The sequence below is a fragment of the Ctenopharyngodon idella genome, chromosome 15 (assembly GCF_019924925.1).
Source record: "Ctenopharyngodon idella isolate HZGC_01 chromosome 15, HZGC01, whole genome shotgun sequence".
Classification (NCBI taxonomy): domain Eukaryota; kingdom Metazoa; phylum Chordata; class Actinopteri; order Cypriniformes; family Xenocyprididae; genus Ctenopharyngodon; species Ctenopharyngodon idella.
Genome location: NC_067234.1, coordinates 28,521,130 through 28,549,129, shown reverse-complemented (window position 1 = coordinate 28,549,129; position 28,000 = coordinate 28,521,130). Strand labels below are relative to the sequence as shown.

Below are 28,000 nucleotides of genomic sequence, written 5' to 3'. Positions count from 1 at the left end.
TGAAAGAGCCGATAGTTGTTGTTTAAAAGCTGTATTTGGAAGAAGAAAAAAATCAGTTTAAAGTTCATTTTACCACCAGTAAAAATTCACGTTTTAAAGGAAACTCTTGACATTGGTTGACCACCAAAAATGACAATAAAGAGAAAACAACAGAACCAATATGAACCATTTTACATGTCACAGAAATGCAGGCCTGTCAGTAGCAGTTCCAAAAGGATGAAGGTGAAGATGATTCTAACTCCAAAGTCCGTCAGATGTGGGGCAACATCAAGATGATGTCAGAATGCCAGTGAGAACACAAAGTTCATGCTTCTATTTCACCTTCAAAACAATGTTTCTTAAAAACTATCTACATGTTGAAAAAAAATAACAAAAATCAAAAAAGCAGTGCAAGATTAATTAGAAACCTATTAGGCTTAAAATAAGTCATCAGCAGAATATGGGCAATCCATTAGTTTTAATGCAGCGACAATCTGAGATAGAGACAAAGTGATAATACAATGTACCCTTCCATAGAGCATTTGTTTGTGAGCACCAATTGAGGAACAAAATTGGAAATGTAACACACAAAAAAAGCAGATTACCTTACCACACAAGAGATCATACTCCCTGGGAATGATTCAGAAAATAGAGAAGTCATTTCTGGAAGCCATTCAACAAGTCCACTGAATCAATCATAACGCATTATGCCATTTTGCTCACAGTACAGCATTTTCCATTCACACAATCCTATCAAATAAGGCTTGTGGTTAAAGGAGGTATCCTCTTACTTTGCAGGTTTATCAAAAAAATACATATATAAACACAAATTAATGTGTGGCTGGTCCACTGCCCAAACACAATGTGCTCATTTTCAGTTATGCATTAAAGATATTCAATGCATTAAGGCATTTTTTCTGTTTGTAGGAATGCTAAACTCATCTGTTGCTTCAGTGCACTGCAATACTTCACAGATAAACATAAGCCTACTCTCTTAATTTCATTATTTATTCATCTCTGAATATACATTTAAATGCTAGTGTATATACTTTGCTCCAATGCCTGATTGTCATCATTTTGTTTCACCTTCTGAAAAAGTAACACAGCCCAGCATGTAAAGAAATGTCATTAAAAACTTTTACTGGTGGGAAAAAAAAAAAAAATCCTAGTAGTATTTTTATATTAATTATGTCTGTCAATAACAGTCATTAATTTTCTCATACCTTCACATCTACAATTAGAGTTATGGTTGCTGTGTTACAGTTTAGGCCATCAGCAAAAGAAAAGGATTTTTAGAAAAACTCAAAATATATACATTAGCTACCGCTTCAGTCTAAGATTAATCTCTACAATTCATCTTCAAACAATTTGTAAATTACCAAATGTAACTGTGACCTTGATCTTCACACAAATGTGCATTCACTCGATTCTCTTTAGTGATTCAGCTTGTGTTCATGTTGAGTCAATACGACAAAATCTACAATTTTAAACACCTTTCAGTTTTTTTTCGTCAGTGTTTTCAACCACTTTGGTCCTGGATCTTTGTGACTAAGCAAAAAAGATACAGTCTTGAAGGGATAGCTCACCCCAAAAATGAAAATTCTGTCATGTCATTCCAAACCTGTATGACTTACTTTCATTTGTGGAACATGAAAAGATATTTTGAAAAAAGAAATTTCAGGCTCCAAAACAACATTGCCGGTCATAAATGCGAATGAGAATTTTTATTTTTGGGTGAACTATCCCTTTAACGCGATGTGATGTAGTGTGCTTGGAATATGTTTGGACTAACTGGTATTATAAACTTCCAGTATTTCAAACCATCTTTGGTTGTTCCATTCCTCTTCTCTAAAATCCTTGAACATGTCATAGTGCTCTTATAATGAAGAGCAGTAGTGTAAATGAGTACAAACGGCCTATACTTTAGTGTGAAGGATCAAGCACAATCTATAGGGTCCACTTCCTTTGAACAAGCTCTCATAAAGTAGAGCATACATAACGCTCAGCTATACATTTGTATAGTCCAACATCTCTCCAACAAAACACATCTTTCAGAGAAAGGCTGCGATACTTCAAAGATGTAAGCTACTTAGCAGGAGGATTTAAGCTCACATGAAAGGACATTCTCCTGCAGACTGCCCTACATTGAAAAAACAACTTGATCGCTTCAGCTAATGTGGCGTGGCGCAGTGGTGAAAGTTTCGGAAGAGGAAAAAACCTGACACCAAACCCTCCCCCCCCCCCTTTATTATATTAAAAAAGTGGAAGAATTGATCAAAAGGAGGAAGCTCGATCTCAGAACAGTGTTTTAAACTATCACACTGTCACTCAAAACACAATAGGAAAACAAAACCGATATAGCTCTCTACGTTCATTAAAACAAAATTAAAAACGGTCCGAAACAAAACACCTCCAGTGTTTACCATTGCTTAGTGTTGTAACAGGAGCCTAGAGTTTTTTTTTTTTTTTCGTTTTTTTTTTTTTTTTTAAAGGTTTTCTTCAGTAGTTGTTTTCCTGTTTAGATGGATTAATGAGTAGTGTGGTCCTGGTGCAAAAGATGAAGAGCAGGAAAAAAAAAGCTTGAGGTTTGGAACAAATCCATCAAATTGTTGCTTTACATTGAGGGAAGATTAGATTATCTCCAAGTGGTTCGTTTTCATAATGTCTAAACCTCCTTAACTCGGTTCACCCAAAAGCAGTCTTAGAGGTCAAGTATAAAACCACATGTTCTGGTGTTTCTGTATTAGCCAGAGAGGAAAACCTCTTCAAGCAGAACACTGAAGGATCTAACCATGTCTATTTCATGTCACCAAATGTGGTGTGTTCTATTAGTGTAATAAAAACAGTGGTAAAAATGTTTGTTTCAAAAAGGCCTCTCAAGGTTCATAGCATCAATGGCCTTTTCTCCTAAAATTCTTGACCTGTACAATCATTTCAGATGTTTAAAGTGTGCATCTGGGTCTTTGCTTTGAGCTCAGTAGAGGGCCTGACAGATCCCGCCCTGATTTCTCTTCTCATCTCATGCGGTTTTGTCTCATGAGGGGAACAATGCAAGAGGGAGGGCCTGCTTTACTCAGGAAGGGATGCTTTAGCAGCTCTTGAGCTGTGGCCCTCTGGGCAGGATCTCGCACAAGCATCCTATCCAAGAATCCCTTGAGAAGTGGTGAGACCTATGGATACAGAACAACATTGTAAGTGGAAGTGTGCTTAATCCGGTCAGTTCGCACCGGTTTAAACATTAATGTGTTTTTTCTCCTTCATGGTTAAGCAAGAGGTTACAGGTCTACCTTGTGAAGGTTTTTAAGCTTCGGTGGCAAATTGTCTCGGATCATCTTCATAGCCTTGAGAGGAGGCTCATTGAAGTACGGCGGCTCTCCATCCACCATTTCAATCACCATAATGCCAAGTGACCAAATATCCACCTGTGGAAACAGTTTTGTTTGTATAAGCTGCGGTGCTGTCAGCAATAATGCAACATAATATGAACAGTAAAGGGGAATGGGACTTGCCTCTGGTCCATATGGGAGTCTTGAGATGAGCTCGGGGGCCATCCAATAGGGCGTTCCTACGAGAGACTTCCTGCGCTGCACCTCTTTAGAGACCTGGGCACAAAAGCCAAAGTCTGACAGCTTCACCTGCAAATGAGAACAGGGATAAAACCAAAAGAAAAAGAGGAAGTTATATTACTTGCAAAAAAAAAACCGGAAACTTCTACTTAAGCTTGCTTCTTCGTTGGTTGGGACTGCATTATTATTATCATGCATCTATAGGTAATTATTCCTCTTTTTAAGTGTCTGTGCAAAACTTGCTGGTGTCATGACAACAGTAATCCACACATGTCAGTCGTCCACCAATAACATTAAACTTTATGATTCTCCATGCCAATTTTGATACTACAACAAAAACTACACAATTTACTTGCAGAGCTAGTACACATGCACAAGTACGCATGCGAGAGTTTGAAAGCAGATATCGGTCAGATCACTATCGAATTGAGTCAGAACTTATTTCTTAACATTTTACTAGAATTTTGGTGCCAAAGTACAAGTACGTTTCACATCCTTAGTGCATATAACATAACATATATTTATAAATGTGTGAATAATCATCCACTGGTGGCTTAATTATTTCAATTCTCATCATGTGCTCTAAAATATTTACTGTTACATGAAATATTACACCTCAAATGAGCATGTGAAAGTGAAAAAAGCCCCGTTTGCATTACAAATAATTGCTTAATGTATCTTTAAAGAAACTTTTCAAATTTTCTGTGAACGCTTCTGCAATGCTTGCTTGACTAACTATACCAGAAATGATGCCCTCTGGTATACTGCATGAGAAGCAGAATCAGACACATGCAAGAGGAAATGAAACATGTAAGGTCAAACACACATACATAGACAATCAGCCACTGCCGAGAAACAGCTGAGGGTGGCTTTAAGAATTTCCGCCTATTTTAACCACAGACACAATGAAACACAGACCCTGCTTAACAAACCACTGCCTATTTCAGAACCATCAAAAAGAAGATCTGGGTTTGGTATCATGGCCGGAAATTGCAGAAATATATTTCTGTGAATACATTGACAAGAATGTAGCTACAAAAATGTAGCTGTTTGAGGTCTCTTAAATAAATAAATGATGGTAATGTTCTTGAGGTGCACTTTGTCAACAATTTAATTCTGATTTAGTTCACTCCTGACTTAACAGCACATTCAGATCATCTGTTCATCACAAGAAGAAACATGCTGGTCTTAGAACACAAAAGAACAGGTCTGTCAAAAACCTGTTTAAGCATCAACACTGAGGTTCTCAGAAAACAACACCACAATGGCAGCAAGTAGGGCAGTCTCATAACACAAGTCAAAACATGTCATGCTCATTTACTCTACTGCAGACAGTAGGACCAAAGAACTGGTTATCATCTGACGTAATTGAAGAAGACTTTTTATTGAAGAGCAGTGAGGGACTTACCCTGCCATCATGGGTGAGAAGAATAGAATCACTCTTAATGTCTCTGTGAATGACTCCCTGGGAGTGAAGGACCGAGAGTGCTTTCAGAACTGACAGACAAACAGTGGCGATCTGCTCCTCATTCATCCTGAAAACAGTCAAACAACATAACTGAAATGTTAGACATTGAATAAAATCTTTAAAGCTGATAAAATGATCACATACAGGCTGAATGGCATGCCAAACTGGACTGCTGTGATACCCTGCCACCTAGTGGTACTGCACAATTGCTCAGTAACAGGTGATTGGGCTAAAAATGTGCATATAATGCATTTCATATATGTATAATATATTTAAATGTTTTTTGTCACAAAGACAACAGAATAGAATGATTTATTTCCTAAATATCTGTTGTCTTTTTCTTACTTTACTGACCATATTTTCATTTTGATGGCTTAACAGACATGCTGCAATAAAATAAGACAATTAAAAAAGGAGCAAAAAGTTGATAATACAACAATTAATTATTTTAAACAGAATCTGAAAATACAGTAAAAAAAAAAAAATTAGAATAAAAAATAAGGTTAAAATAATAAGGTTTTATTAGTTAACATTAGTTAAAGGTGGAGTAAGTAGTTTTTCAAAAACACTGTTAGGAAGTTAGTCGGGCCGACAACAACAACAAACGTGTAACTAGGGCTGTGTATTGCCAAGAACCTGGCGATACGATACGTATCACGATACAGGGGTTACGATACGATATATTGTGATATATTGCGATACTGTAAGAAAGGCGATATATTGTGATATTCCTTTTTTTTTTTTTTTAGAAAAAAGGATGTAATTTTAGAAAAAACTTTATTTTATTTAATCAATGCAGTATCATTTGCATTTATATCACTAATCACTATTTTATGCAATCTAAGGGAAAATAGTACTGCAGGATTCTTTAGGTGTATATGTTTTAAAAGTTCACGGTATAGCAGTTTTTAATTTCTAAACTATTTAACAACTAGTGCATAGTCCATTTCATGACTGAATATCTGTTTGATTTATATTTAATACTGTAAAGCTGCTTGCTTTAGAAGTCTAATGTATAAAGTGCTATTTAAATAAACGTGACTTCACTGAAGTGCTGAACAGAGCTGGTGCAAACATATTCACATCGCTATGATCAGATGCTTTCTTAATTCTGTCACCGCTGTCATTTTTATTGTGTGTTTATTTTGTTACCGAGAGGAAAGCGTGCAGTACATACTACATATTCTATCGAACGCCTCTCTCAGCAGTGCGGATGGCATCGGGATATTAAGTGAGCTCTCAGATTCAATGCGTTTCCCGAGTTTTGGATTTTAACATGGCCTATTTTGCAAACAACTGACTCTTGTCGATCTCCTTAGTGGGTTCTTTATAGTTGAAGCCAAAATGAGCACACACACTTCAGCTCTGTATGCCGCGGGACCGGAATAATTCTATCGTCTTGTGAGCTGGGTTTGCTAATGCTAACGTTAGCGATGCACCTTGCGCTTCTCCGGCTACGCATCACTTTACGTTCTGAGATAACACTGACATCTAGCGGTTGGATTTTATACAGTCTGTGGTTTAAACCGAACACAAAGCCACGAATCTCGAATCACGAAATAAATAAATAAATAAATAAATAAATAAATAAATATCGATACAGTGTTTTTGAGAATCGATACAGTATCGCCAAACATAATATCGCGATATTCATGTGTATCGATATTTTCTTACACCCCTACGTGCAATGGAGAGGGGTGGGTTTTTTTCCATTTGATTTCAAATATCAACAATGTCCAACAGCATTTTTGAAAAACTACTTACCCCACCTTAAACTACTTTAGTTAAAATGGACAGAATGAACAATACTTCTACAGTATTTATTAATCTTAATGTCAATTTCAACATTTACTAATGTATCATTAAAATCAAATGTTGTATTTGTTAACATTAATGCACTGTGAACTAACATGAACAAACAATAAACGACAGTATTTTTAAACGTATTGCTCATTTTTACTTCATCTTAGTTAATACATTAACTAATGTTAATGTATGAGACCTTATTGTAAAGTGTTACCAATTATTTTAAACAGAATCTGAAAGTACATGTGATTAAATGCATAACTGAAAAACAATTAGTGATTGGACTTTGGAGAAATACATGCCTGGTATGTGTGACGATGTCAGTCAAAGCTCCACCCTCAAGGAACTCCATGACAACCCAGAGTTCGTCGCCCACTAAATAACTGTTGTACATCTCCACCACGTTCTCATGGTGATAGTCCCGCATGATCACCACCTTAGAAACAAGAAACTATTTAAAAATCTAATCAAGTGGCTAAGGAAAGAAATGTTGGAGGAAAATCAACCAGCAATAATAATTTTCAAAATGTCTTCATGTACAATCTACAAACAGTGTTTACAGAAGAAGAACGTTCAGCTCCCATGTGCTGAATATCACAAAAAAACACCTATATCTGAACAACCAATTATAACACTGTAATCTTGTGTGGAGTGCACCCACCTCATTAAACAGCAATTCTCGTCGCTGCTGTTTTCGCAGATCCATCTTCTTCACAGCCACCAGCTTGCCTGTGGTCTTCACTGTAGCGATACAAACAATGCCAGTGGAACCTTCCCCGATCTTGATGTAGTGGTCCAGATAAGTGCGTGGGTCCCCGGGGTCGACCACCATCTGTAAAGCAGCACGGAACTGTTCGTGGGAGACCCGCTGTGGCTCCCTCTGAGGTGAGCGAGTCTGCTGGGGTGGTGCAGTTGGGCCTGATGGTTTTGGTGCTGGGGGCATCTGCTGGTTGTGAGGAGGCTCAGGGCCTAAGGCTGGTTGGGAAGCGTGATGCTGGGGCTCTGCTCTGTGCGGCCCCTGAGCAGAAGTTTTACTGCTGCTGCTGCCACCCCGGACTGCCCCAGTAGAGGGGCCGTTGTGGTGGGAAGGCTCATGAGATTTTGCTGGTTTTAAATCCTGCATAACATGGATAAATGAGAATTTATATATACATTAGAGTTGTCAAAGATAAATATTTTGAGATAGTGAAATATCTGAAATAATTCCAATACTCCTTTTCTACAGTATTGATACATCAATACCAGATCTTTTCTCAGACGGCAAATTGACACCTGCCTCCTCTCACTCACTTGTCTCATTTGCTCTGGCTGGTTACAAAAATAAAAATACAAGCAGCACACCTATTCTAGAAACACAGTAGTATATTTAGTTTGATTTCTGTGTACCTGGCCGCTGGGGCTTCTTCCAGAGTCACTTTCGGCACGTGGGTATGTGTTGAAAGGTCGGCCAGTCTGCTGTGCGGTCTTTATTACTCCCTCTGTAACAGGCAGGTTAGGGGTGCGGATATTTGGCCCAGACAGTGGTCTCTTCTCTCGAGGCGATTGTGGGCTGCTGTCCCTACCAGTGTAGCTGGATTTGGGCCTCTTATCGTTGTTTCCCTCTCTCCTTACTACCTGATCATGATAATCACGTGGGTCTCTGTCTCGCTCTCTGTGCTGGGGCGGTGCGGCTGGCCCTCCTGACCAGTTGGGCTCTTTGTGCCTGCTGGGCTCCTGACCGCGAGGTTGCTGGTGAGGTCGGCTGTCCTCTCTGGATGAGCGGGCTGGCCGCTGAGACTGTCTGGGGTCAGCACCTGGGTGCTCCTGACGTGGTTTCTCCCTACATGGACAAAAAAACAGCCTCACTGTCAATATTGTCATTGTAGTCACTGGAAACCAAAAATTTAATTTTTGAGTAAGAGAAGTCATTTGCGTACCTCTCTTTGCTGTCTCCATAGCGATCAGGATGTCTGTATTGGGGGTGTTCTCCGTTCTCGTGGCCCCCTCCTGATGATCCGGAGTCTCTGCGTGGCTGTGGTGGTGGGCTGCCTCTCCGCAAGGAGTTTGAGCGGATCACAGACATGGTCTCAAACTCATCCAGGAGCCACGTGAGAGAGCCATCGTCACCGATCTTACGACCCCGCACGATTGTCTGTGCAATACAAACAGGTTATAAGTCATTTATGGTGAATGGATAAGAGGGAAAAGGAAAATAGAAAAATAGAAATAGATACCTGAAACATGCTAGTTAATGTTATTGCATTGGACTACAATTCACTGATTTTACTCACCCAGAGTCTAACAACTTTCCAAAAAATGTTATACTTTTTTTACGATTGTAACAAAAACTGAAAAGCTTAAATCAAAACCTAAACCAAACACACAAGCAGACTCCCTCCCTCTGACCTTGCGTGGCTCTACAGTAGTGATGACTGTGGCGTCGATGAAGGGTTTGGGCCTCTTGGCCGTGTCCTCAATGAGGCTCTGCCATTGGCGTGGAAGCCCCACAAACTTCTGCTCCTGCTCATCAAAATCAGTGTGGACACGATGCTCAAAGTTGGAGGGTGCCGAGATCTGGACACGTTGCTTTTTTTTCTTGCTGAACATGGCTGCAGCAGAGCATCAGACCTAGAAACAGGGAAAGACAAAAATAATTAGCTTTGTTTATATTTTACTGTATATTTTATCAAAAAAGCAGTAGTGTACTGTACATAAGAAGAAATGGGCAATTAAACAGAGAAATGAATCAGAGAGTAAGTAAATAATGACATTTGGAATAATAATAGCATTGAATTACATGATGGTTTCACACCTCATAAGCCCCAACAAAGACAATTATCAAATTCACAACCAAGCTTGATTATTGACAACTTGATAGCAATTAACACTTGCCCTGTTCATTCACAAAACATGGGAGAGACAAACAGTCAGCTGTTCAGTTTTAAAATGTCAGCTCTCTCACTTCACCTTTCTGAGCATTTCAACAAAAGTCTCTTTATGCAGTACAAAACAAAGCAGTCCAGCTTTCCATGCTTTCCCTTTTCTCTGCATTTGCCCTGCCCATTCTCTCCATGGGTATCAAAGACACTCCCAGAATCCAAATACTGGACTCTGATATGATTGGGCCGAAACCCCCTCCCACACCTGACAGGCTGAGCCTGGGAAAACTCAGCTGCTTCCTGGGACGATGCAGCAGCAAGAGGCATTTTTCAAAAGTGTGAAGCATTTGAAGTGTAACCTGATCTTTTGGGACGATGTCAGTTGGGGCATGAGGTCACAGCTTCAGAAGTCTTGGAATCCGAGTGAATGTTTAATGGTTTCCAACACTGAGGGTAATGAAAACATTCAGAGCAAGTGAAGTATTCAAAAGTTGCAGAACTGGAAAATATTCAAATAGTTTCCGGAAGCAGATAGAGATTCACTATAGGAAGAAAGACTGCACAAGCACATCAGTTTACAACATAGTGATGAGCAGTCATAACTCATTTGACATTTTGATGAGCAACTACTTCCACAAAGACTGTGCTAAAGGAGCTATGCGTCACTCATGCTATAGTTACTTACTGTGCACCAGTTGCCAAAATGTACCCTGGAGCAAGCTGGCACTGAGGGGCCTTTCAATGTCACAACAGGTGCATTTACAATTTTACATGGAGCATTGTGTTCAGATTACAAACGGTTTAAAAAGTCCAATCCAACTGAAAATGCTCCATGTAAACACCTCAATCGGAATAAAAAAAAAAAAAAAAAAAAAAAATGCCCAAACCGATTGAAATTTTAATCAAGAGGGGTAATCCTTTTCTAATCCATTTGATAGGACATGTAAACACTTGATCAGACTGAAAACTGAAACTGGAAAGTTTTGTGCATGTGTAATGATGTAGAACTGGCGTAATGACGTATGACGCACAGAACGAGCTGTCGTGTCATTCTAATATTCTCTTTCCACTCATCATTTGCAAAGTGGTTCAAGACAACATTGTCCCACTTCAGACTCTCATCTGCAGGCGCCTTGTTTTGGATGCAGGAATGGGCGTTTTTACTGCTTGAATAAGCATCATGGCACAAAGCTGTGTGCGCGTTGTCTCCTAATTAGGGCTTGTAAAAAGTACCGACTTCGGAAATGAAATTGTAAAAATGTGACGATACCAGCATTTACACAGAGATGCTACAAGGTGTATATCTGCTGATAGATGCCTGCTTTAAAGCTGCTTTTTGTTTTTGAAGCGTTGATCATTGTAGCCAATCACAGACATATCTGTTGAGCGTGTGAACACAATGGCCAATCAGAGTCTTTTAAGAATCCGCTCAAAATGCTAACAACTGAAAAAGGGTTTTGACAACCCTACTCCTAAATAGGACCCGAAATAGATAAATACTAAGTTTGCTTTTTAAAACAAAGAAAATGAGGATGGTTAGCATGTGACAACAGCGGGAAACTCTGTATATTTGTGCAGTGTGCGCATGTTAAAAGATTAAATCCAATTTGAAGCTTGTAACATAAACGCGCACATCAACCCAGTCACTTTATTTAGTGCTCCTGTAAACACTATGCTCGGATTCATCATTCGAAATGGTTGTAATTGAATGACTGAAACAAAAAGTGTCCAAGTAAACATGGCTAATGATGAACTTCCTAGATCCTGATAGTGAATGCTGATAGGAAAGAGTGAACAAAAATGAGTGAGCAAATTCAGACACTGTTGTTTGGATATGTGAACCACAGACTTATTAGTATAATAACCTTACTTTGAAACATGCATATTGTCAGCTTTGTGGTTGCACGGATGGTATCACAGCATGGTAATTCTTTGTACTGTACTGTATGTTGAAAATATGGATTCATAATGTTTTAACATTAGGCGGAGAAATCTCTTATTCTCACCATTCTGATCAAAAATATAGCAAACATTTTGTCAATTATTACAATTTAAAATAAATTTTCTATTTTAATATATTTTAAAATGTAATTTATTCCTGTGATGGCAAAGCTGAATATTTTTATTTTACTGATTATTTTTGTGGAAAATGTAATTTAAGGATTCTTTGATGAAAAATTAAAAAAACATTTATTTGAAATAGAAATCTTTTGTAACATTATAAATGTCTTTACTGCCACTTTTGATCAATCTTTGCTGAATAAAAATATTAAATATCTTACACCGTAGCATATGAACAAGCAGTTCATTTATTTATTTTTTTTTATATTGAAAAATCTCACCCATTCAAACCTTGTAGCGTTTCTGTGTATTAATTGACAGACAAATATGTTAACTACAGATAATAGAGTATTCAAATCATGAAACAAACGAGTTAACAACGTTACATAAGTAAATGAGCGAGTCAAGAAAGAAAATAACATTTGCATAAAGCTGAGCTGGCAAAACAAATGTACAACACTCAATACAGTGTCAATAAGGAAAAAGGAAGCAATTTCAAACCCATCTTACTATTATATGCTACACAGAAAAACTAAGGATGTTAACCTGCACCTGTTTATTTGGAACAGGTGAGGATCGAACATGAGTGACAGGAACAGGTTCTCCAGCAGAGATCTACAGCTACAGCTGCTTCACACGCATACAGAAATACAAATGCGAGTAAATGAATCACTTTTCCACAAACTCTTCCTGTTCTATGACCATCAGTGGCATCAGCCCACAAAAGGCACTAAAAAACTAATCAATCAGCCTTTGTGTCTGACATCAAAAAGTGTAAAGCAGTTAAACTTGAACAGTCAAACACTTCCTGGTTGAGTCTGGCATTCCAGCCACATACCATTATGCACTGGTGAACAGTGAGAAAGACGTCTCTGTGGTCAACGCTGTCGAGATGGGCCCTGGCCAGGCAGACTGTCTCTGCGGATTGGCTTTTAATAAGCAGAGACACTGACCCCTAAAAACAGCCCAAAGAGTTGAAGAAACCATTCAAGTCGACAGATATTTTTGTAAAAGTTTGTACGTGTAGGATAAAGCAAGCTTAGCAGAAACAGGCCTGCAGCGTTTGTTTTTACAAATACAGCTTGACCTTGGAACTAGTAACTCTGTCATTAGAGGTCTTCTTATCAGACCAACCCAGTGTTTACAGAGCCTGCTGCTTCTGTCCACTAAAATGCTGTGATTAAAACAAGAGAAAAGTAATGCAATGTTGCTTGTTTTAGACAAAGTTCCCCCCCACCACAAAAAAAACTAGCATTTGTTTTCATAATTTCCAGACAGAAACTTAATTTTGCACACATAACTAGTGATCTCAGAGAAAGTAACAGTTGTCACTTTGAATAGACATGGATCTTTTTATGTTTCAGGCCATTCATCAGAAACAAAACACAGAGTCTCCTTTTGAATATTCCAGGTAATGCATGTATAATGCAACAAAACAACAGCGCTTTTCTTGTCGGCCAACAACTGTTATTTGTTATTTAGTCATTGTGTAATACTAAAAGCAGTAGCCTAGCTCCAATGTGATAATGTCCCACAATGCTTTGCATTTGCTACATACACAAAGTCTTTATGTGCACTTGACTGCAGGTCAGAGCTTGATAAGAGGGCTTTCTGATGGAACGGATTACACATCATCTCACCAAAGACAACAGTTCAGTGTTCAGTACAGGGACTCCCGAAACACATGTGCAAGTTGGACAGTGGCATCACTTTGCAGCTGATGGGTAATTAGGCAACGCACTACTGAACAACTTACATTGAGGCTACAACAATAGTTTCAACTCGGTTACAGAGTATCCTAGATCATTTTATCCAAGGAATACTAACCAAAAAGAAAAACTAAGCATGTTTTAAAATTAGAGCGTTTTCAACATTAGAAAATATTGCTTTCCTACAGTGTAAAACTGAACTCTCTTATCCATTGTCATAAAACAACAGCTACGCATTCTACATACACCCAAAAGCTCAAACACCTTGTGTAAAGATATGTTTTGGTCGATTAGATCACAAGTAGACGACGCTAAATAAACAGGGCGTAAAACGTTTTTAGCTTGTCCACTTTCAACCACTTCCAGAAGGTAGTTGAAAACGCATACGACTGATTGCTTTCATAGTGTAGACGCTCATTTTGCTGAATGTGTTTGAACAGCCACTAAAAGACCTACTGAACTAATGCATAAATTATGAAAACCACGCTAGCCAGACGGGATTTAAACTTTGTTGGCTGAAGATGAAAAATGTACCAAGCACAATGTTCTCTCACCACCAGTGATGGGTGTAACACGTTACCGTAATTAAATTACTTATCCGCTGAAAAAGTAAAGTAAGGGATTACTGTTCAATTTTAGGTAATTTAAATTACAGTTACTTAAAATGTGCTTCCATTACATACTGTAAATTAGTTCAACAGTTCTGTATAAATCAATATTGAATTTAAAATCTAAATTTGTCGTCTAAAGGTAAAAGTGAACGAGTGGCGAGTGGCTGTTTTGCAGAATGGAAATATTCCAATTATTTCACTTTTTTGACACAGGTAGGCAAGAACATTACTGTAAAATGTAAGCTATGTCCTAGAGAGAAAAAAAACGTGCGCTCTCTGCGAGACGGTCTTCAGTCTGTGTGCTCTCAACCAAAGCGCACACACATCGCCGCCTCTCGCGAGTGTCAGATTTTTGTGGTTTATTACACATAAACGTTCAAATACACACACAGTTATGTCAAAATGCCAGTCTTGGCATATTCATGTTGGTTATGTGAATGTGAAACAGCATATTGTCTCTGTCCATTATGTCTTAGTGACAGCAGCCTTTAAAACATGCTACAGGTCTACCATTGGTCTGTATTATAAATGATAATCGAATAACAAAAGAAAAGCTTTAATAAGGATTAATTTATGTTTAATTTATACAGTTATGACTTTGCAGTAGAGCTGCACGATTAATCGTAAAAAGGTCGCGATCTCGATTCAAGCACCCTTGCGATCCTACTTTATTAATGACAACGATTCTCCCGCGTCTTTTAAACCTTTGACAAAATCATACCGGAATAAATGAATAAATTACATTTTAAAATAGAGCTGTGGAATATAATTGTCTTTACGATGCGAGGCAAGTGAAGATTCATACATCTATATCAAAATAAAAAAAGTTAATTCTAACTTTTTAAATTATTATAAAGTTAAATTTTAATAATTTTTCACAATATTATTGTTTTGCTGTATTTTTGATCAAATAAATGCAGCCTTGGGGACACCGCTTTCAAAACAGGAATCTTTTGAGTGGTAATGTATATTTGTTTTCCTGAGATAAATCAGTCAAATATCAGAATAGTTACTTTAGAAAAAGAAAAATATTCTCTGAAAAATCGTTAGTAATACTTTCTCAAAACAGCAGAAATAGAACAATAATGCCTATTGAAAAAAAAAAAAAAAAAAAAAAACTTCAATCACTTGAGACAAGGTAATGTTGTCCAGACAGCCATTTCCATGGGGCAGACCTGAAATTCATATCACAGCTCTAGACAAAGAAAACCAGGAAACTGAAAAACTGCCTCTCAAGCCAGAAGGGTCAGTATCATAAAACCCCTTTTCATTAAAAATCAGATTCATTTGAAATTCAAGTCAATGTCATTGAGAAGCAACACAATGGGTAAACTGAATGTTTAAAACTGTACTGAATAAGCAAAATAAACCACACTTTTGCTCATTCATTTCTAAATTAAATAATAAAAGTGACATACTAAACACTTCTTTTGAAAGACAAAGTCAATTGCTAGGCTAAATAAGCGGTAGCATGGGAGATTGCACATTATGAACGACCCTGTCCGGCACTGAAGTATTTAAGGAATGTTTGGAGTGCCCGGTACAGACTGCACCCCTGACTGAATCTCCCATCACACCTCCTCGAAGCAGACATATCCGGACAAACTCACAGCTGCTAGAAACAAGCACAGGAGCAAAGAAAGTGAAACTACAACCAACAAGGGACATAGGAAGAGGTACAAGACATACTGGATGACAACCCCATTACCTGTTGAGTAACATGTGAGAGTGTTTTATCACTCTTTATAGTAGTTCATCACAAAGATAAAGGCAGCATTCCAATTAGATTTCATGCTACTCACATAATAATGAAAGCACAGATAAACAAAACTAAAAGTGATATCTGCTTGAACAATGAGTCAAGGAAGAGCACAATTTTCCCGATAAAGCCTGTTTTATCATACATGATACGTGAATTTCTAAGGCCTCCAAATTATCAACATGATCAAAACGTTGCTGAAAATGAAAAACCTGTTGTACACAATCTACTACATGCCTTCAGCACTGTGATTGAAAGTTACTTTTTAGCAAGTCAAATCTCTTTAGTATAATGGTAAAAATGTCTACCTTCAGGTCGTGGTACATGTGTCTTTTTATTGTAAATTCTTTAATGATTTTTATAAAGTAAACAAAAATATTGTTAGATATAGGTCAAGAGAAATGCATTATATGTTCTGTCCCCACAATAAAAACTACAGAGCTTTGATCATAAATTTAAATACTTTTATCTTAATAGGACATACAGTCTTATTGGGAGATATAGAGTGAATGACAACTGTTATTTATATGCATTTTATATTTATTTATTTATCTATTCATGATTTAACACCATATTAGCAACAAAGGCTATATTCATTGCAATATTAACAGTATTTTAAAAAAAATAAATTCTCATTGCAATATAATTTCAATACATTACTTACAATAATATAAAAATTTTCTGAAGAAGCAATAAATATACAAAAACATAAATAACAATAACATCTATTTAGCAATGATAAATGTCACAAAGAATCTTTCAATTTAATTTGTGATAAAAAAATAAAAAAAAACATCTAAAATTACTCCAGGAGAGACCATTTTAAAAATGTCCATTAATATATTTTCTGAATAAAAATGTTGTCTAATATCAGTTAAAAATGGACATCCTATTAAAAGATGTTTTACACTTCTTACTCAAGTCACAAACCGGTTTCTCAAGACTCACTATGAATGAGTGAGTCTTAAATGATCAATTTGACATTGTGTATACACAACATGGTCATGTCTAAATCAATAAATCAATTCCTTGATTTATTCCTGGATTCACCTCATATAGTTTGTTATATATACACGTTCATTTAATTCTTTTTGCCATACATTTTAAATGTAGAGCTTCACATTTATATGCATTTTATACAAATAGTCTACTGTACTGTTACAAAGTTTTTTTTTGTTTTTTTTTTTAAGATGTGAGAGCTCCATATTATGACTATATCATACAATATGGGCCATAAAAGCCTGATATGATACAAAACAAAACACATATGCAAAAATTTCAGGTTTTATTTAGTCTAAACCGTTACATTAAAAAAACAAGGTACAACAAGCTGCCTTGCCCTGAAAATGTTGATAAACGATTAAACAATTGTTTTACACTACTTAGAAAATGAAGCTCTCTTTTAAATGATGTAAACAATTACTGTCATGAAGCGATACATACACTAAATCCACCAGAACCATTACCACCATCGGTCTCTAAAATCAACTTAGCTCACCATGATGCTTTTGAGAAAAGCATCCCAGAATCGATACTACAGGTGCAACCATATACTGCCCACTCAAAACCATCGATACCAAATATTACTTGACTCGAAATTCACAACTTGCTTTTACATACGGAAGAAACGGTGGGTGGTAAATGTACTGTGAACTTTGACAGTAATAATATGATATTTTATGTAAAATAAACAAATAGCTTAGTGACTGTATGGATGTATGTCAGCATCACAGCTTCTTATCAGACACGTAAAAAATAGCTCTATTTTAGAGATTAACAAGCTCTAACAGAACAGCAAGTCTAATTCATTTGATTCGTTGGTGTTATTTAATTACCGTATTATGTCACTAGCTGCTCTGTTAACTCCACCAGTAACGCATTAACACTTCAGTCAAACTTTCAAGTAGTTTTAAGCACCTTCTGACACTGATATAACGAATAATTCATTCCTTTCCAGATAGCATTTCAGGAGCAGCTCAGAAATTTCTCTCTTGATCCGAGTCCTGGGTGAAAAGGAGGACTGGAAGGATGGCAATATTTGCAAACTACTGTAAATCATTCTCAATCTAAACCTATAAACACAGATACACACTTTAGTGGCATTAGAAACACAGTAACTTTCCAGTTAATATCTTTTATGACTTGAATTAATGTTTTGACACTCGGTAGACCAAGCTACTCTGCTAGCTGTGAGGAATTAGCTAAATTAGCACGACGAACAAAACTCACCGAAACTACAGGCTGACACACAAAACAAACTGCGATGGCACACAAACAACTCGCGTTTGTAATACAGATCACGTTTAAAAAGTCCTACCTGTAGTGAGAAGAGTGTTCGCTGAAAAATAAACTTCATATGGTCGGTGAAGTTTCTTGAGTATAAAGTTAGCTTAAGCGGGCTAAGTGCGCGTATCAGTCTCACAGAAACCCTCACGAGCGCGCTGCTCGTGCTCTCTGCGCCATATTCACACTGAACCTTCATCCGGGGAACTGACCGTTGAGCGCTGGCCCCAGCATGCCGTGCTCACAGCAACCGCAATGTATACAGTATTATACACTGTAATCATGTCACATTAAAGATTTCTGTAGAACATTATGTACGTGTATTTATTTAATTTATATTACTTTATTTTGTTAATAAAATGTCTGCTATGATTGTAAGTGAAATAATTATGAAATTAACAAGAAATCAAAATATTTAGTGCACAATACGAGTAATACAATAATTAAATATGATAAATGAAGATTATAATTTTATTTTCCTAGCAATATTAGTACACAAGTGTATTAAATCCACATAGAAACACCAACTGTGACACCTCATCCTTATGGTGTTGTTTACACAGCTCTTCTGAAGATATCCATTATCTGTCCTTTTTGATGTTGCAACTGAAGAACAAATTATCTTTGAAAAAATATCTATGCATTGAAAATTTGCTTAATATACACACATGTTGGGTTTCCATGTTTTATAGGGACTTTCCATAGACATAATGATTTTTATAATGTACAAATTTTATATTTTTATGTGTTATTTGTAATCAAAAGGACATGATAACTTTACTTGGGTATGTAGTATTTAAGTAAAGAAAAAGTAATATATTGTATTGTATCATAAAATGTCTGATTGACACAAATGCTTATCACACATTATTTAGTACACCCAAATGCTGAGTAACTGAATTAATATTTATGTGGAAAAAAAATTAGAAGACAAAACACAGTACCATCTTTGTTACTGAATATAAGCTATAGGCAAGACAGTCAAATAAAATGATAGATGGATAAACTGTAATCAATAGTCATGGAGGAAAGTGTTGCCAAAGCACTTTCATGGGAGCTGCAACCAGCTGAGGTCATCAGATCTGTGAAAGCAGAGAAAATCCTGTATTATATCCCCTAAACAGGTTTCACCTTTGAAATGTGTGCAAATAAATTCAATAATTGCTTTTCAATTCATAGTTCTGGCATAAGGATGCAATGAGTTGAGGGTTTCTGACTTATTGATACTCACTGTGCCTGAGCCTTAGTGATCCTCTTCCCCATCAATAACATTTCTGCCAACCTCGCGACAGCAGGGTCAAAGTTCAAACTGGCAGCTGCAACAACTTCTTCATCTCTGGATTATGATATAAACAGTGATGAATGAAGAGAGATTCTAATTTCAAGATATAAAGATTTGATGGACTTGTAAAGCTTCTTCATAATCAGCTTACTTGATATAAAATGCCAAGAATTTTCTTTCCTCAGTACTTCCTTTTAAAACAATGTCAGTGTATCCTTCCCCATAGCCTAGCAGAATTTAAACAGAAGAAGAGTTAAAATTAATTTATTCATGTATTAAATATCATATGTGCTCAGAGAAGGGAGATTTATCTTGGAATGGTCACCTGTATATCGGATACTTTTCCCCAACAGCATGGTCCAGAAATATGGCACAGTATTAATCGCAACCTGTTGATTCAGCATGCTTAAGCCAGCAATTCTTCCTGTGGAAGACCACAACCACATACTTTACACATTTCCACAAACACTACCCTTCAAAGGTTTGGGGTGAGTAACATGTTTTAATGTTTTTGAAAGAAATGTCTCGCCAAAGCTGCATATAGTTGATCAGAAATACAGTAAAACAGTAATATTGTGAAATATTATTATGATTTAAAATAACTTCTATTTTAATATATTTTAAAATGCAATTTATTTGTGATGGAAAAGCTGAATTTTCAGCATCATTACTCCAGTCTTCAGTGTCACATCATTCTAAAAGAAACATTTCTTACCATTATCAATTTTGAAAACAGTTGTGCTGCTTAATATTTTTGTGGAAACCATGATAATGTTTTCAGGATTCTTTGATGAATAGAAAGTTAAAAAGAACAGCATTTGTTTGAAGTAGAAATGTTTAGTAAAAATGTAAATGTCGATCAATTTAATGTGTCCTTGCTGGAAAAAAACGTCTTACTAATCTTACTTATCCCAAACTTTTGAATGGTAGTGTATTTCTGAACATTCAAACTCTCATTATTATATCAGGTTGTACCGTGAGCTTGTGCCAATTGCCAATGTCCAATATTGACTCTCTTATGTCCGACCAAAGGAAGTGGAAAAGACACCACATCTCCAGCAGCAAAGACATCAGGAATGTTGGTTTTCATGAACTGAAAAACACAATGTCATAAAAACTGCTATATTTGTTCATTAAAGGGTTAGTTCACACAAAAATGAAAATTCTGTCATTATTTACTCACCCTCATGTCGTTCCAAACCCATAAGACCGTTCATCTTCGGAACACAAATTAAGATATTTTTGATGAATCTGAGAGGCTTTTTTTATCCTCCATAGAAAGCAATGAAATGACCACATTCAAGGTCCAGAAAAGTAGTAAAGACTTCAAAAAAAAGTGCTCCAACGTAAACAGCATAGGAGAATGACAGGGGAGAGACGAATTTGTTGAATAAAGTTGTTATTTTTGTTTTGTTTTTGCGCACAAAAAGTATTCTCGTCGCTTCATATCATTAAGGTTGAACCACACTGACTATTTTAACGATGTTTTTACTACTTTTCTGGACCTTGAATGTGGTAATTTCATTGTTTTCTATGGAGAATAAAAAAACCTCTAGGATTTTATCAAAAATATCTTAATTTGTATTCCAAAGATGAACGAAGGTCTTACAGGTTTGGAGGGACATGAGGGTGAGTAATTAATGACAGAAATTTCAATTTTGGATGAACTAACCCTTTAAAGTGTTCACTCTATGTGATATGAAGGCGGTTACCTTGTCAACAACAACAGCATTGCGTGAATCAATTTCCACTGATGTTCTCTTAAGGAAATCAGTGTTGGGAATGACACCTTTGAAAGGAATATAGACGTAACTGTGACAACAGTGACAACAGCAAAACTGCAATAACAAAATTGTTTTTGTACATACCAATTCCCACAATTACAATATCAACTGGAAGGACTTCACCATTTTTCAGAACAACTTCCTTGACCTAAACAATTAAGTTAAGATATTTTATTTACAGTATGATGCACTGACATCAGCTCTATGATTGACTATGATTGACTCTTATTCTTACTGTACCTTTCCATTTTCACCTCGAATTTCAGCCACACCATTACATGTGTAGAACTTTACATTTTTCTCCTCCAGCATCTTTAACAGAAGATGAATTACTTGAGATAGATGGCGTATAGCAGTAAACCAAAAATGAAAGAAAATACCACAATGTTCAACTGGCCTGCATTGTCATTTTTCCGATAGCTGGACCCAGTGATGACTGGAAAGGAAACTTACTGCTGCCGATAACAGTGACGCTGGCTGCCTTGTCAGACAGATAAGCTGCTACCTCCATTCCTGATTGATAATTGAAAATCGTAATTTGCAATATTGCCATTAACATAGACTGCGTCCGAAAGCTGAAAAATGCTGCCTCCGCAGGCAGCATATGGAGGTAGGAAGGCAACAAGACATGTCCAAATCCAATGACTGTGTCACATACTGTCTAGTGAGATACCATCCTCTGATCAATTTTTGAAGGCAGCATAGATGTATCCTTCGCTGCCTTTGATATCCCACCATCCTGTGCATTCCATTGCATAACAAAAAAATGCAGTCTGAAATTTTGCAGATGGTGGTCAGTTTGTGTGTCAATGTACATTTTGACAATTTTTTCCACTTTAGATATCATTTCTAGTGGGAAGTTAGTATTAAATATTCGGTTTGTTATCACCAAAGCTCTCTCTATTTTTTTGTAGATCATTAAACCACTACACTGCCTCAGAAGACAGTCTGAAATCAGTTTCCTGAGGTACCTTCATGCACAAACGCTGCCTGCAAAGTCACTGCCTGATAGAGCAACAAGGCAACAAGTCAGCTGCCTAAGCTTTCGGACACAGCCCTAGTGTTTGTGAAAGAATACTACTTTCAAGTTGATTTCTGTATACCTATGAATGAAGTTCCAACGATGACGGCCTTGTTGCCTACACTCTTGTGATGAATTTCTGTGGCATCCTTAAAGCTCTGCAGCAATTTCACGTTTTCCAGTTCAGCACCAGGACACTGCAGAGGTCTGGCTCTTAAGACAAAAGTACATAATTCACCATCAGACGTTGCATTTAGATCTATATGTCTATCATATATATACACACACATTATATATGATCTTTTTATGAGACATTTATCTAATCTTTAGCATTTTTAAAAACAAGTTATGATCTAACCTGCCACCTGTAGAAATCAAGAGCTGGTCATAGTGTTGGACAGTGCCATCCTTGAAAGTCAATGTTTTAGCCTCTGTGTCAACAGACTTTACCTTTGAGGGACAATTATTGTTAATGTCCACAAATAAATACAATGCAAGTTATCCCAGGAAAATAAATGAAAGATATAAAAGAAACCCACCTCTGTTTTAGTCCACACTTCAATTCCATGTTGTTGAAGGAAATCAATCTGTCGTAGCAACACCTTTTCAATTTCAATATTCATTGCCTACAAGAGTCCATGAACACACAACATCTTCATAAACAGTAAACAGGGAACTACACTAGTTTATAAATTCAATAAGACAATGGGGAGCCATTAAAAATCATATAATCTGGTTTTGTTTCATTTATGGTCCATTCCAACCTTGCTAAGCTTGGTCTTATCCAGAGGCAGCTGCTCATCTTTCGTAACCATTATAATTCTCCCTCCATAATCATTCTGACGAAGGGTTTCTGCACATTGCAATGAAGCTGGACCTGTGAAAACACAAACACGCACAAATGTTGCATTTCCCACTATGACAGATTAGGGAAGAGGCCTACAAACTTTTTTAAGGCTATGGTGGATAGATTTGTGTATCACATTTAAATTTTTTAAATATATTTATTTGCTGGAGGGACAATGAAACATTTAGCTGAACTTCAGCTTCTCAATTTTGGCTTTGTTTTTTGTTAAACATATTTTCATTATTTGGCTGACCCCCCTGCAGTACGACACAAAACCCTCTAGGGGGCGATGAACATCTTAGGATGAGGTGAAATATCAAATAAGCAAATAAGCGAAATAAGCATTAAATATATATAAAAGGTTTGTCTCGATGATGTATGTATTACTCACCTCCTCCAATCAGAACAACAGTGTGACTGACTCCAGGCACTCTACCGCACATTTTCTTAACACGCTTCTTCAGTTTCTAAGATGTGCAAAATACATAACATTTCATGAAATGCTCCTCAAAAACAACTAATCTTGATGAAAATCGTAATGTACATGACTAACCTTTTTATCAGCAGTCACATAAACTTTACCACCCTCAACTTTGACCTTAGGACAAGTAAAAAATAGATAATGGTTTAATTCAAAATATACTGTATGGGACACTGCATGTGACATAAAATATGAATTTATAACAGGCATATGACACAACAAAAATGCTTGTTTCCTTAAGTGCCATCCTGCAGTATTTAATCATACTTTGAACGTAGGCAGAGAATCCAGCCCAGGAAATTCTTCAATATCTCCAGTTTTAGTATTGAAACATGCTCCATGAAACGGGCACCGAACTCGATCTCCAACCAATGCACCTACAAGCATAAAACTGCTTTTGTGATTGTTAAAGAATGACAAAGGTAAAGGGCACAGAATGATGAATGAAAAAAAACAAAACCTGTTTTCATTGTATTTACAGTGCTAAGTAAACACATGACAGGGTTATTTATTGCTCAGTTTGTGTCAGCCTGTGTGATTATCAAACCAAACCCTACCTTTGATAAGTGGGGCGCCATAATGAGTGCACAGACCACCCACAGCAGCAAATTCTCCCTTATTGCGTACCAACAGGATTTTATGCTGGTCCACCTCAACCTCCTTCATTCTGTAGGACGAACATGGGGGACATAGTGCCAGAATGAATGAATGAATAAATACAATTATTCGTGGTCAAAAATTTGGAATAATTATGATTTTTTCATTTTTGGGGGGCTTAAATTATTTGATCAAAAATACAGTAAAAACGTTAAATGGTTAGTTCACCCAAAAATGAAAACTTTGTCATTTATTACTCACCCTGATGCCGTTCCACACCCGTAAGACCTTCATTCATCTTCAAAACACAAATTAAGATATTTTTTATTGAAATCCGATGGCTCAGTGAGGCCTCCATAGCCAGCAATGACATTTCCTCTCTCAAGATCCATTAATGTACTAAAAACAATCAGCTCATGTGAGTACAGTGGTTCAATATTTATAAAGCGACGAGAATATTTTTGGTGCACCAAAAAAACAAAATAACGACTTATATAGTGATGGCCGATTTCAAAACACTGCTTCAGGAAGCTTCCGAGCATTATGAATCAGCGTGTCGAATCATGATTCGGATCGTGTGTCAAACTGCTGAAATCACGTGACTTTGGCGCTCCGAACCGCTGATTCGACACGCTGATTAATACGCTCCGAAGCTTCATGAAGCAGAGTTTTAAAATCGGCCATCACTATATAAGTCGTTATTTAATTTTTTTTGGTGCACCAAAAATATTCTCGTCGCTTTATAATATTAATATTGAACCACTGTACTCACATGAACTGATTTAAATATGTTTTTAGTACATTAATGGATCTTGAGAGAGGAAATGTCATTGCTGGCTATGGAGGCCTCACTGAGTCATCGGATTTAAACAAAAATATCTTAATTTGCGTTCCGAAGATTAACGAAGGTCTTACGGGTGTGGAACGACATGAGGGTGAGTAATAAATGACATTATTTTCATTTTTGGGTGAACTTACCCTTTAATATTATGAAATATTATTATAACTACTATTATTAGGGATGCACCAATTTGAAAATTTCTGATAACGATAACCGATAATTCTTTATATTTGAAAGCTGATAACTGATATATTGGCTGATAAATCTAAATCATTTTTTTATATATATAACTTTTGAGAGCCTGATTACAAAAACAAAAGTTTCACCATTAAAAACCATGTCCCAAGCACACAATTATAATGTTCTCATTATAATTTTATGTATCTTATATGACAGACTTGAGCTGCACATGTTTCACTTAACTGTATTTTCCTTTTTGAAGTGATTTCTATCATATTTCAAGCAATTCAAAACCATCATGATGAACAGTGCGCAACTGAAGTGTCTCAGCTTAAGGAAATATAATCCATTATTTATCAACTTTAATATATCAGCTAAATTTACTTTATCTGGCCGATAACGATAACATTAAAAATGAACATATATCGGCCGATACCGACATGGTGGCCGATATATCGTGCATCCCTAACTATTGTAACGGTTTTCTATTTTTAGCGTCATGAATTTCTGAAGGATCATGAAGACTGGAGTAATGGCTGCTGAAAATTCAGGTTTGCCATAGCAGGAATAAATTACATTTTAAAATAGAAAACAGTTATTTTAAATTGTAATTGTAATTTCACAATATTACTGCATTACTATATTTTTTATAAAATGAATGCACCCTTGGTGAGCATAAGAATTAAAAAAAAAAAAAAAAAAAAAAAAACATAGAAAAACTTAATTATTCCAAACTTTTGACCACCAATGTATTTATAATAATTATTATAGTAAATACATTATAACTTAAGTAATAACAAAATCAAACAAACACTTACATGATCCTATTTATTGTATACAAATTACATACTTTAACATGTTTGGCTCAAATGTACTCTAAAAGTCACTTCTTACTGTCCATCCTGCAGATCTGACTCTAAACACACCATCTCCGTGACCTCTTCACACTGTTTTGTCTCCATTGTTGGTTTATCAGCTGAAGAGATAACTATTAGCAATGCAACAACCGATGAATATCAAACATCACTATTTGTACTACTAACGTTACCTTTATACAGCAAAGCACATCTGGTCAATCAGCTTCCTCTGCAGTTTACCTTCAAATGGTAGAGGAAGAGACTTGAACTTGCAAGTTCAGTATTCACTAATTATCTGTAACACAAGATAAATCACTAGGGATAGTTAGTGATGGTAACTAGATTACACAAGAGACTGTACAAGAGCAGAAGTAATAAAGATGTTAATTTTTTATAAGGAAAGCACGTTGCCAGCTCTTCGTGGAATACTGAAACACACCCTGAGCTGAGATGGTTTGTAACTCGATAAATATTTTTACTATAGGCTCATATTTACTATAGGCTAGTATCTGTGCTGTCGACCTCGCGTACTTTATCATTTCCTCATTTCTTACCTGTCTGGACGAAATTCTCCGGTTCTCATACGGTTACCTGTTGCTGGTTTCTTTGCAGTCCTTTCAGAATAAACTAGTTAAATCGCTGACACCTCATGATGACAAGGCAGTAGCGAGCCTGTCAGCCAATCAGCGCACGTGGCGGTGACATCAAATTAACTAATGAGCCGCTTCTGTAATATGCTTATGTAACTAGTCCACTCTTACTTCCAACAAGGGTGACCAAAAAAACAACCTAATATAATCAGGGAGAAGAAAACTTCATAAATCACAAAAAAAGATCATTTATTTATACAAATGAAGCAATGAATACAACAAGATACATGTGACAAAAGTTCCTTCCCCCCGCAAAAAAAGATATTACTAACCAGCCAACCCTCTCTGGATCCCAACACAAACCAGCTTCCTTACACAGAACGATTTGAAAGAAAATAAAGTAAATTACATAAACTCCAAAAATCATATTAAATAAATACAACACTCAAAAAAAACACTCAAATAATTACACTGCAAACATAAACCTCATGCAAAAGAATAGTTCATGTGTTGTAGAGCATCAATCTGAAGATATTTGCAATCTGCAATCTGATTCGATTCGCAAAGCTCCGAAGCAGTGTTTTGAAATCGGCCCATCACTATATTGTTGAAAAGTCGTTATTTTGTTTTTTTTTGGCGCACAAAAATATTCTCGTCGCTTTATAATATTAAGGTAGAACTACTGAACTCTCATGAACTGTTTTAAACATGTTTTAGTACGGATCTTGAGAGAGGAAATGTCATTGCTGTGAATGCAGGCCTCACTGAGCCATCGGATTTAATCAAAAATATCTTAATTTGTGTTCCGAAGATGAATGAAGGTCTTACGGGTGTGGGACAACATGAGGGTGAGTAATAAATGACACTATTTTCATTTTTGGGTGAACTAACCCTTTAATAACCAAACAGTTTTGGTTACCACTGGCTTCAATTATATGGACAAAAACAGAGACATTTCTCGAAATATCCTCATGTATGTTCAGCAGAAGAAAAAAGTTATTGTCTGGAAAGCGAGTAGCCTAAATAAATAATGCCAGAATTTTCTTTCTTTTCCTTTTTTAAGCTATCATTTTAACGCATTGACTCTGTGTCTGAATTGTTAATGGTTTCAGTCACATGTGATAACCTTCGTTACTCAAGTATTGTGAAACAGCTACACCATAGCTTACATAAAAAAGAACCACAAGATGTCGCTCGACGCCACCTGCTGCGTTTCTGGTCATGTAGATTTTCAGAAATTAAACTCATTAAAACACACTTTTCAGACTCTATACTTCCTTCAATTTGTTTACTGTGTTCAACAGTGTATGTCCAGTGGACATGCATGCATTGATTAATTATGATATTCTGTGCCCACCACATCTCAAATCACTTTCTGGTGGACATTTTATGGCCTACATTTAGGCTAATACAGGCCTTC

The 28,000-nt window shown here is 36.5% G+C and overlaps 2 protein-coding genes across 3 annotated transcripts; both read right to left on the bottom strand.

Annotated features, from left to right (window-relative positions):
- Positions 1-15: 15 nt before the first annotated feature.
- On the bottom strand, positions 16-18,321 carry pak4 (p21 protein (Cdc42/Rac)-activated kinase 4). Its single transcript, XM_051861253.1, has 10 exons — positions 18,135-18,321; positions 9,205-9,426; positions 8,736-8,950; positions 8,206-8,638; positions 7,481-7,936; positions 7,122-7,255; positions 4,954-5,080; positions 3,489-3,614; positions 3,267-3,401; positions 16-3,149 (listed from the first exon to the last, which is right to left on the bottom strand). The coding sequence occupies exons 2-10, from the start codon at positions 9,403-9,405 to the stop codon at positions 2,994-2,996; spliced, it is 1,983 nt and encodes a 660-aa protein (XP_051717213.1). The 5' UTR covers positions 9,406-9,426; positions 18,135-18,321; the 3' UTR covers positions 16-2,993.
- Positions 18,322-18,548: 227 nt separating this feature from the next.
- Positions 18,549-26,686, bottom strand: aifm4 (apoptosis inducing factor mitochondria associated 4). 2 transcript variants are annotated; one of them, XM_051861254.1, is made up of 20 exons: positions 26,545-26,686; positions 26,182-26,285; positions 26,028-26,109; positions 24,073-24,182; positions 23,783-23,892; positions 23,588-23,632; positions 23,426-23,501; positions 22,952-23,064; positions 22,727-22,813; positions 22,546-22,637; positions 22,270-22,400; positions 21,564-21,679; positions 21,407-21,478; positions 21,251-21,314; positions 21,095-21,171; positions 20,358-20,475; positions 19,708-19,806; positions 19,534-19,609; positions 19,332-19,436; positions 18,549-19,182 (listed from the first exon to the last, which is right to left on the bottom strand). In XM_051861254.1, exons 3-20 carry the CDS (start codon positions 26,093-26,095, stop codon positions 19,149-19,151), a joined length of 1,593 nt encoding a protein of 530 aa, XP_051717214.1. In that variant the 5' UTR covers positions 26,096-26,109; positions 26,182-26,285; positions 26,545-26,686; the 3' UTR covers positions 18,549-19,148. The 2 variants fall into 2 exon arrangements, with proteins under 2 accessions (XP_051717214.1, XP_051717215.1); XM_051861255.1 differs by having other exon boundaries at positions 26,182-26,230; positions 26,545-26,653.
- Positions 26,687-28,000: the final 1,314 nt, after the last annotated feature.

What these genes read in the sequence shown, in the direction of transcription:
- pak4 (XM_051861253.1), bottom strand. Translation starts at nt 9,405, where the DNA reads ATGTTCAGCAAGAAAAAAAAGCAACGTGTCCAGATCTCGGCACCCTCC. An exon ending in CTACTGTAGAGCCACGCAAG is followed by an intron (nt 8,951 to 9,204) that starts GTCAGAGGGAGG and finishes TGTATTGCACAG; the next exon opens with ACAATCGTGCGGGGTCGTAA. An exon ending in AGCTTAAAAACCTTCACAAG is followed by an intron (nt 3,150 to 3,266) that starts GTAGACCTGTAA and finishes CTGTATCCATAG; the next exon opens with GTCTCACCACTTCTCAAGGG.
- aifm4 (XM_051861254.1), bottom strand. Translation starts at nt 26,095, where the DNA reads ATGGAGACAAAACAGTGTGAAGAGGTCACGGAGATGGTGTGTTTAGAG. An exon ending in TCAGATCTGCAGGATGGACA is followed by an intron (nt 24,183 to 26,027) that starts GTAAGAAGTGAC and finishes TTCGTCCTACAG; the next exon opens with AATGAAGGAGGTTGAGGTGG. An exon ending in TGTTGTTCTGATTGGAGGAG is followed by an intron (nt 23,065 to 23,425) that starts GTGAGTAATACA and finishes GTGTTTTCACAG; the next exon opens with GTCCAGCTTCATTGCAATGT.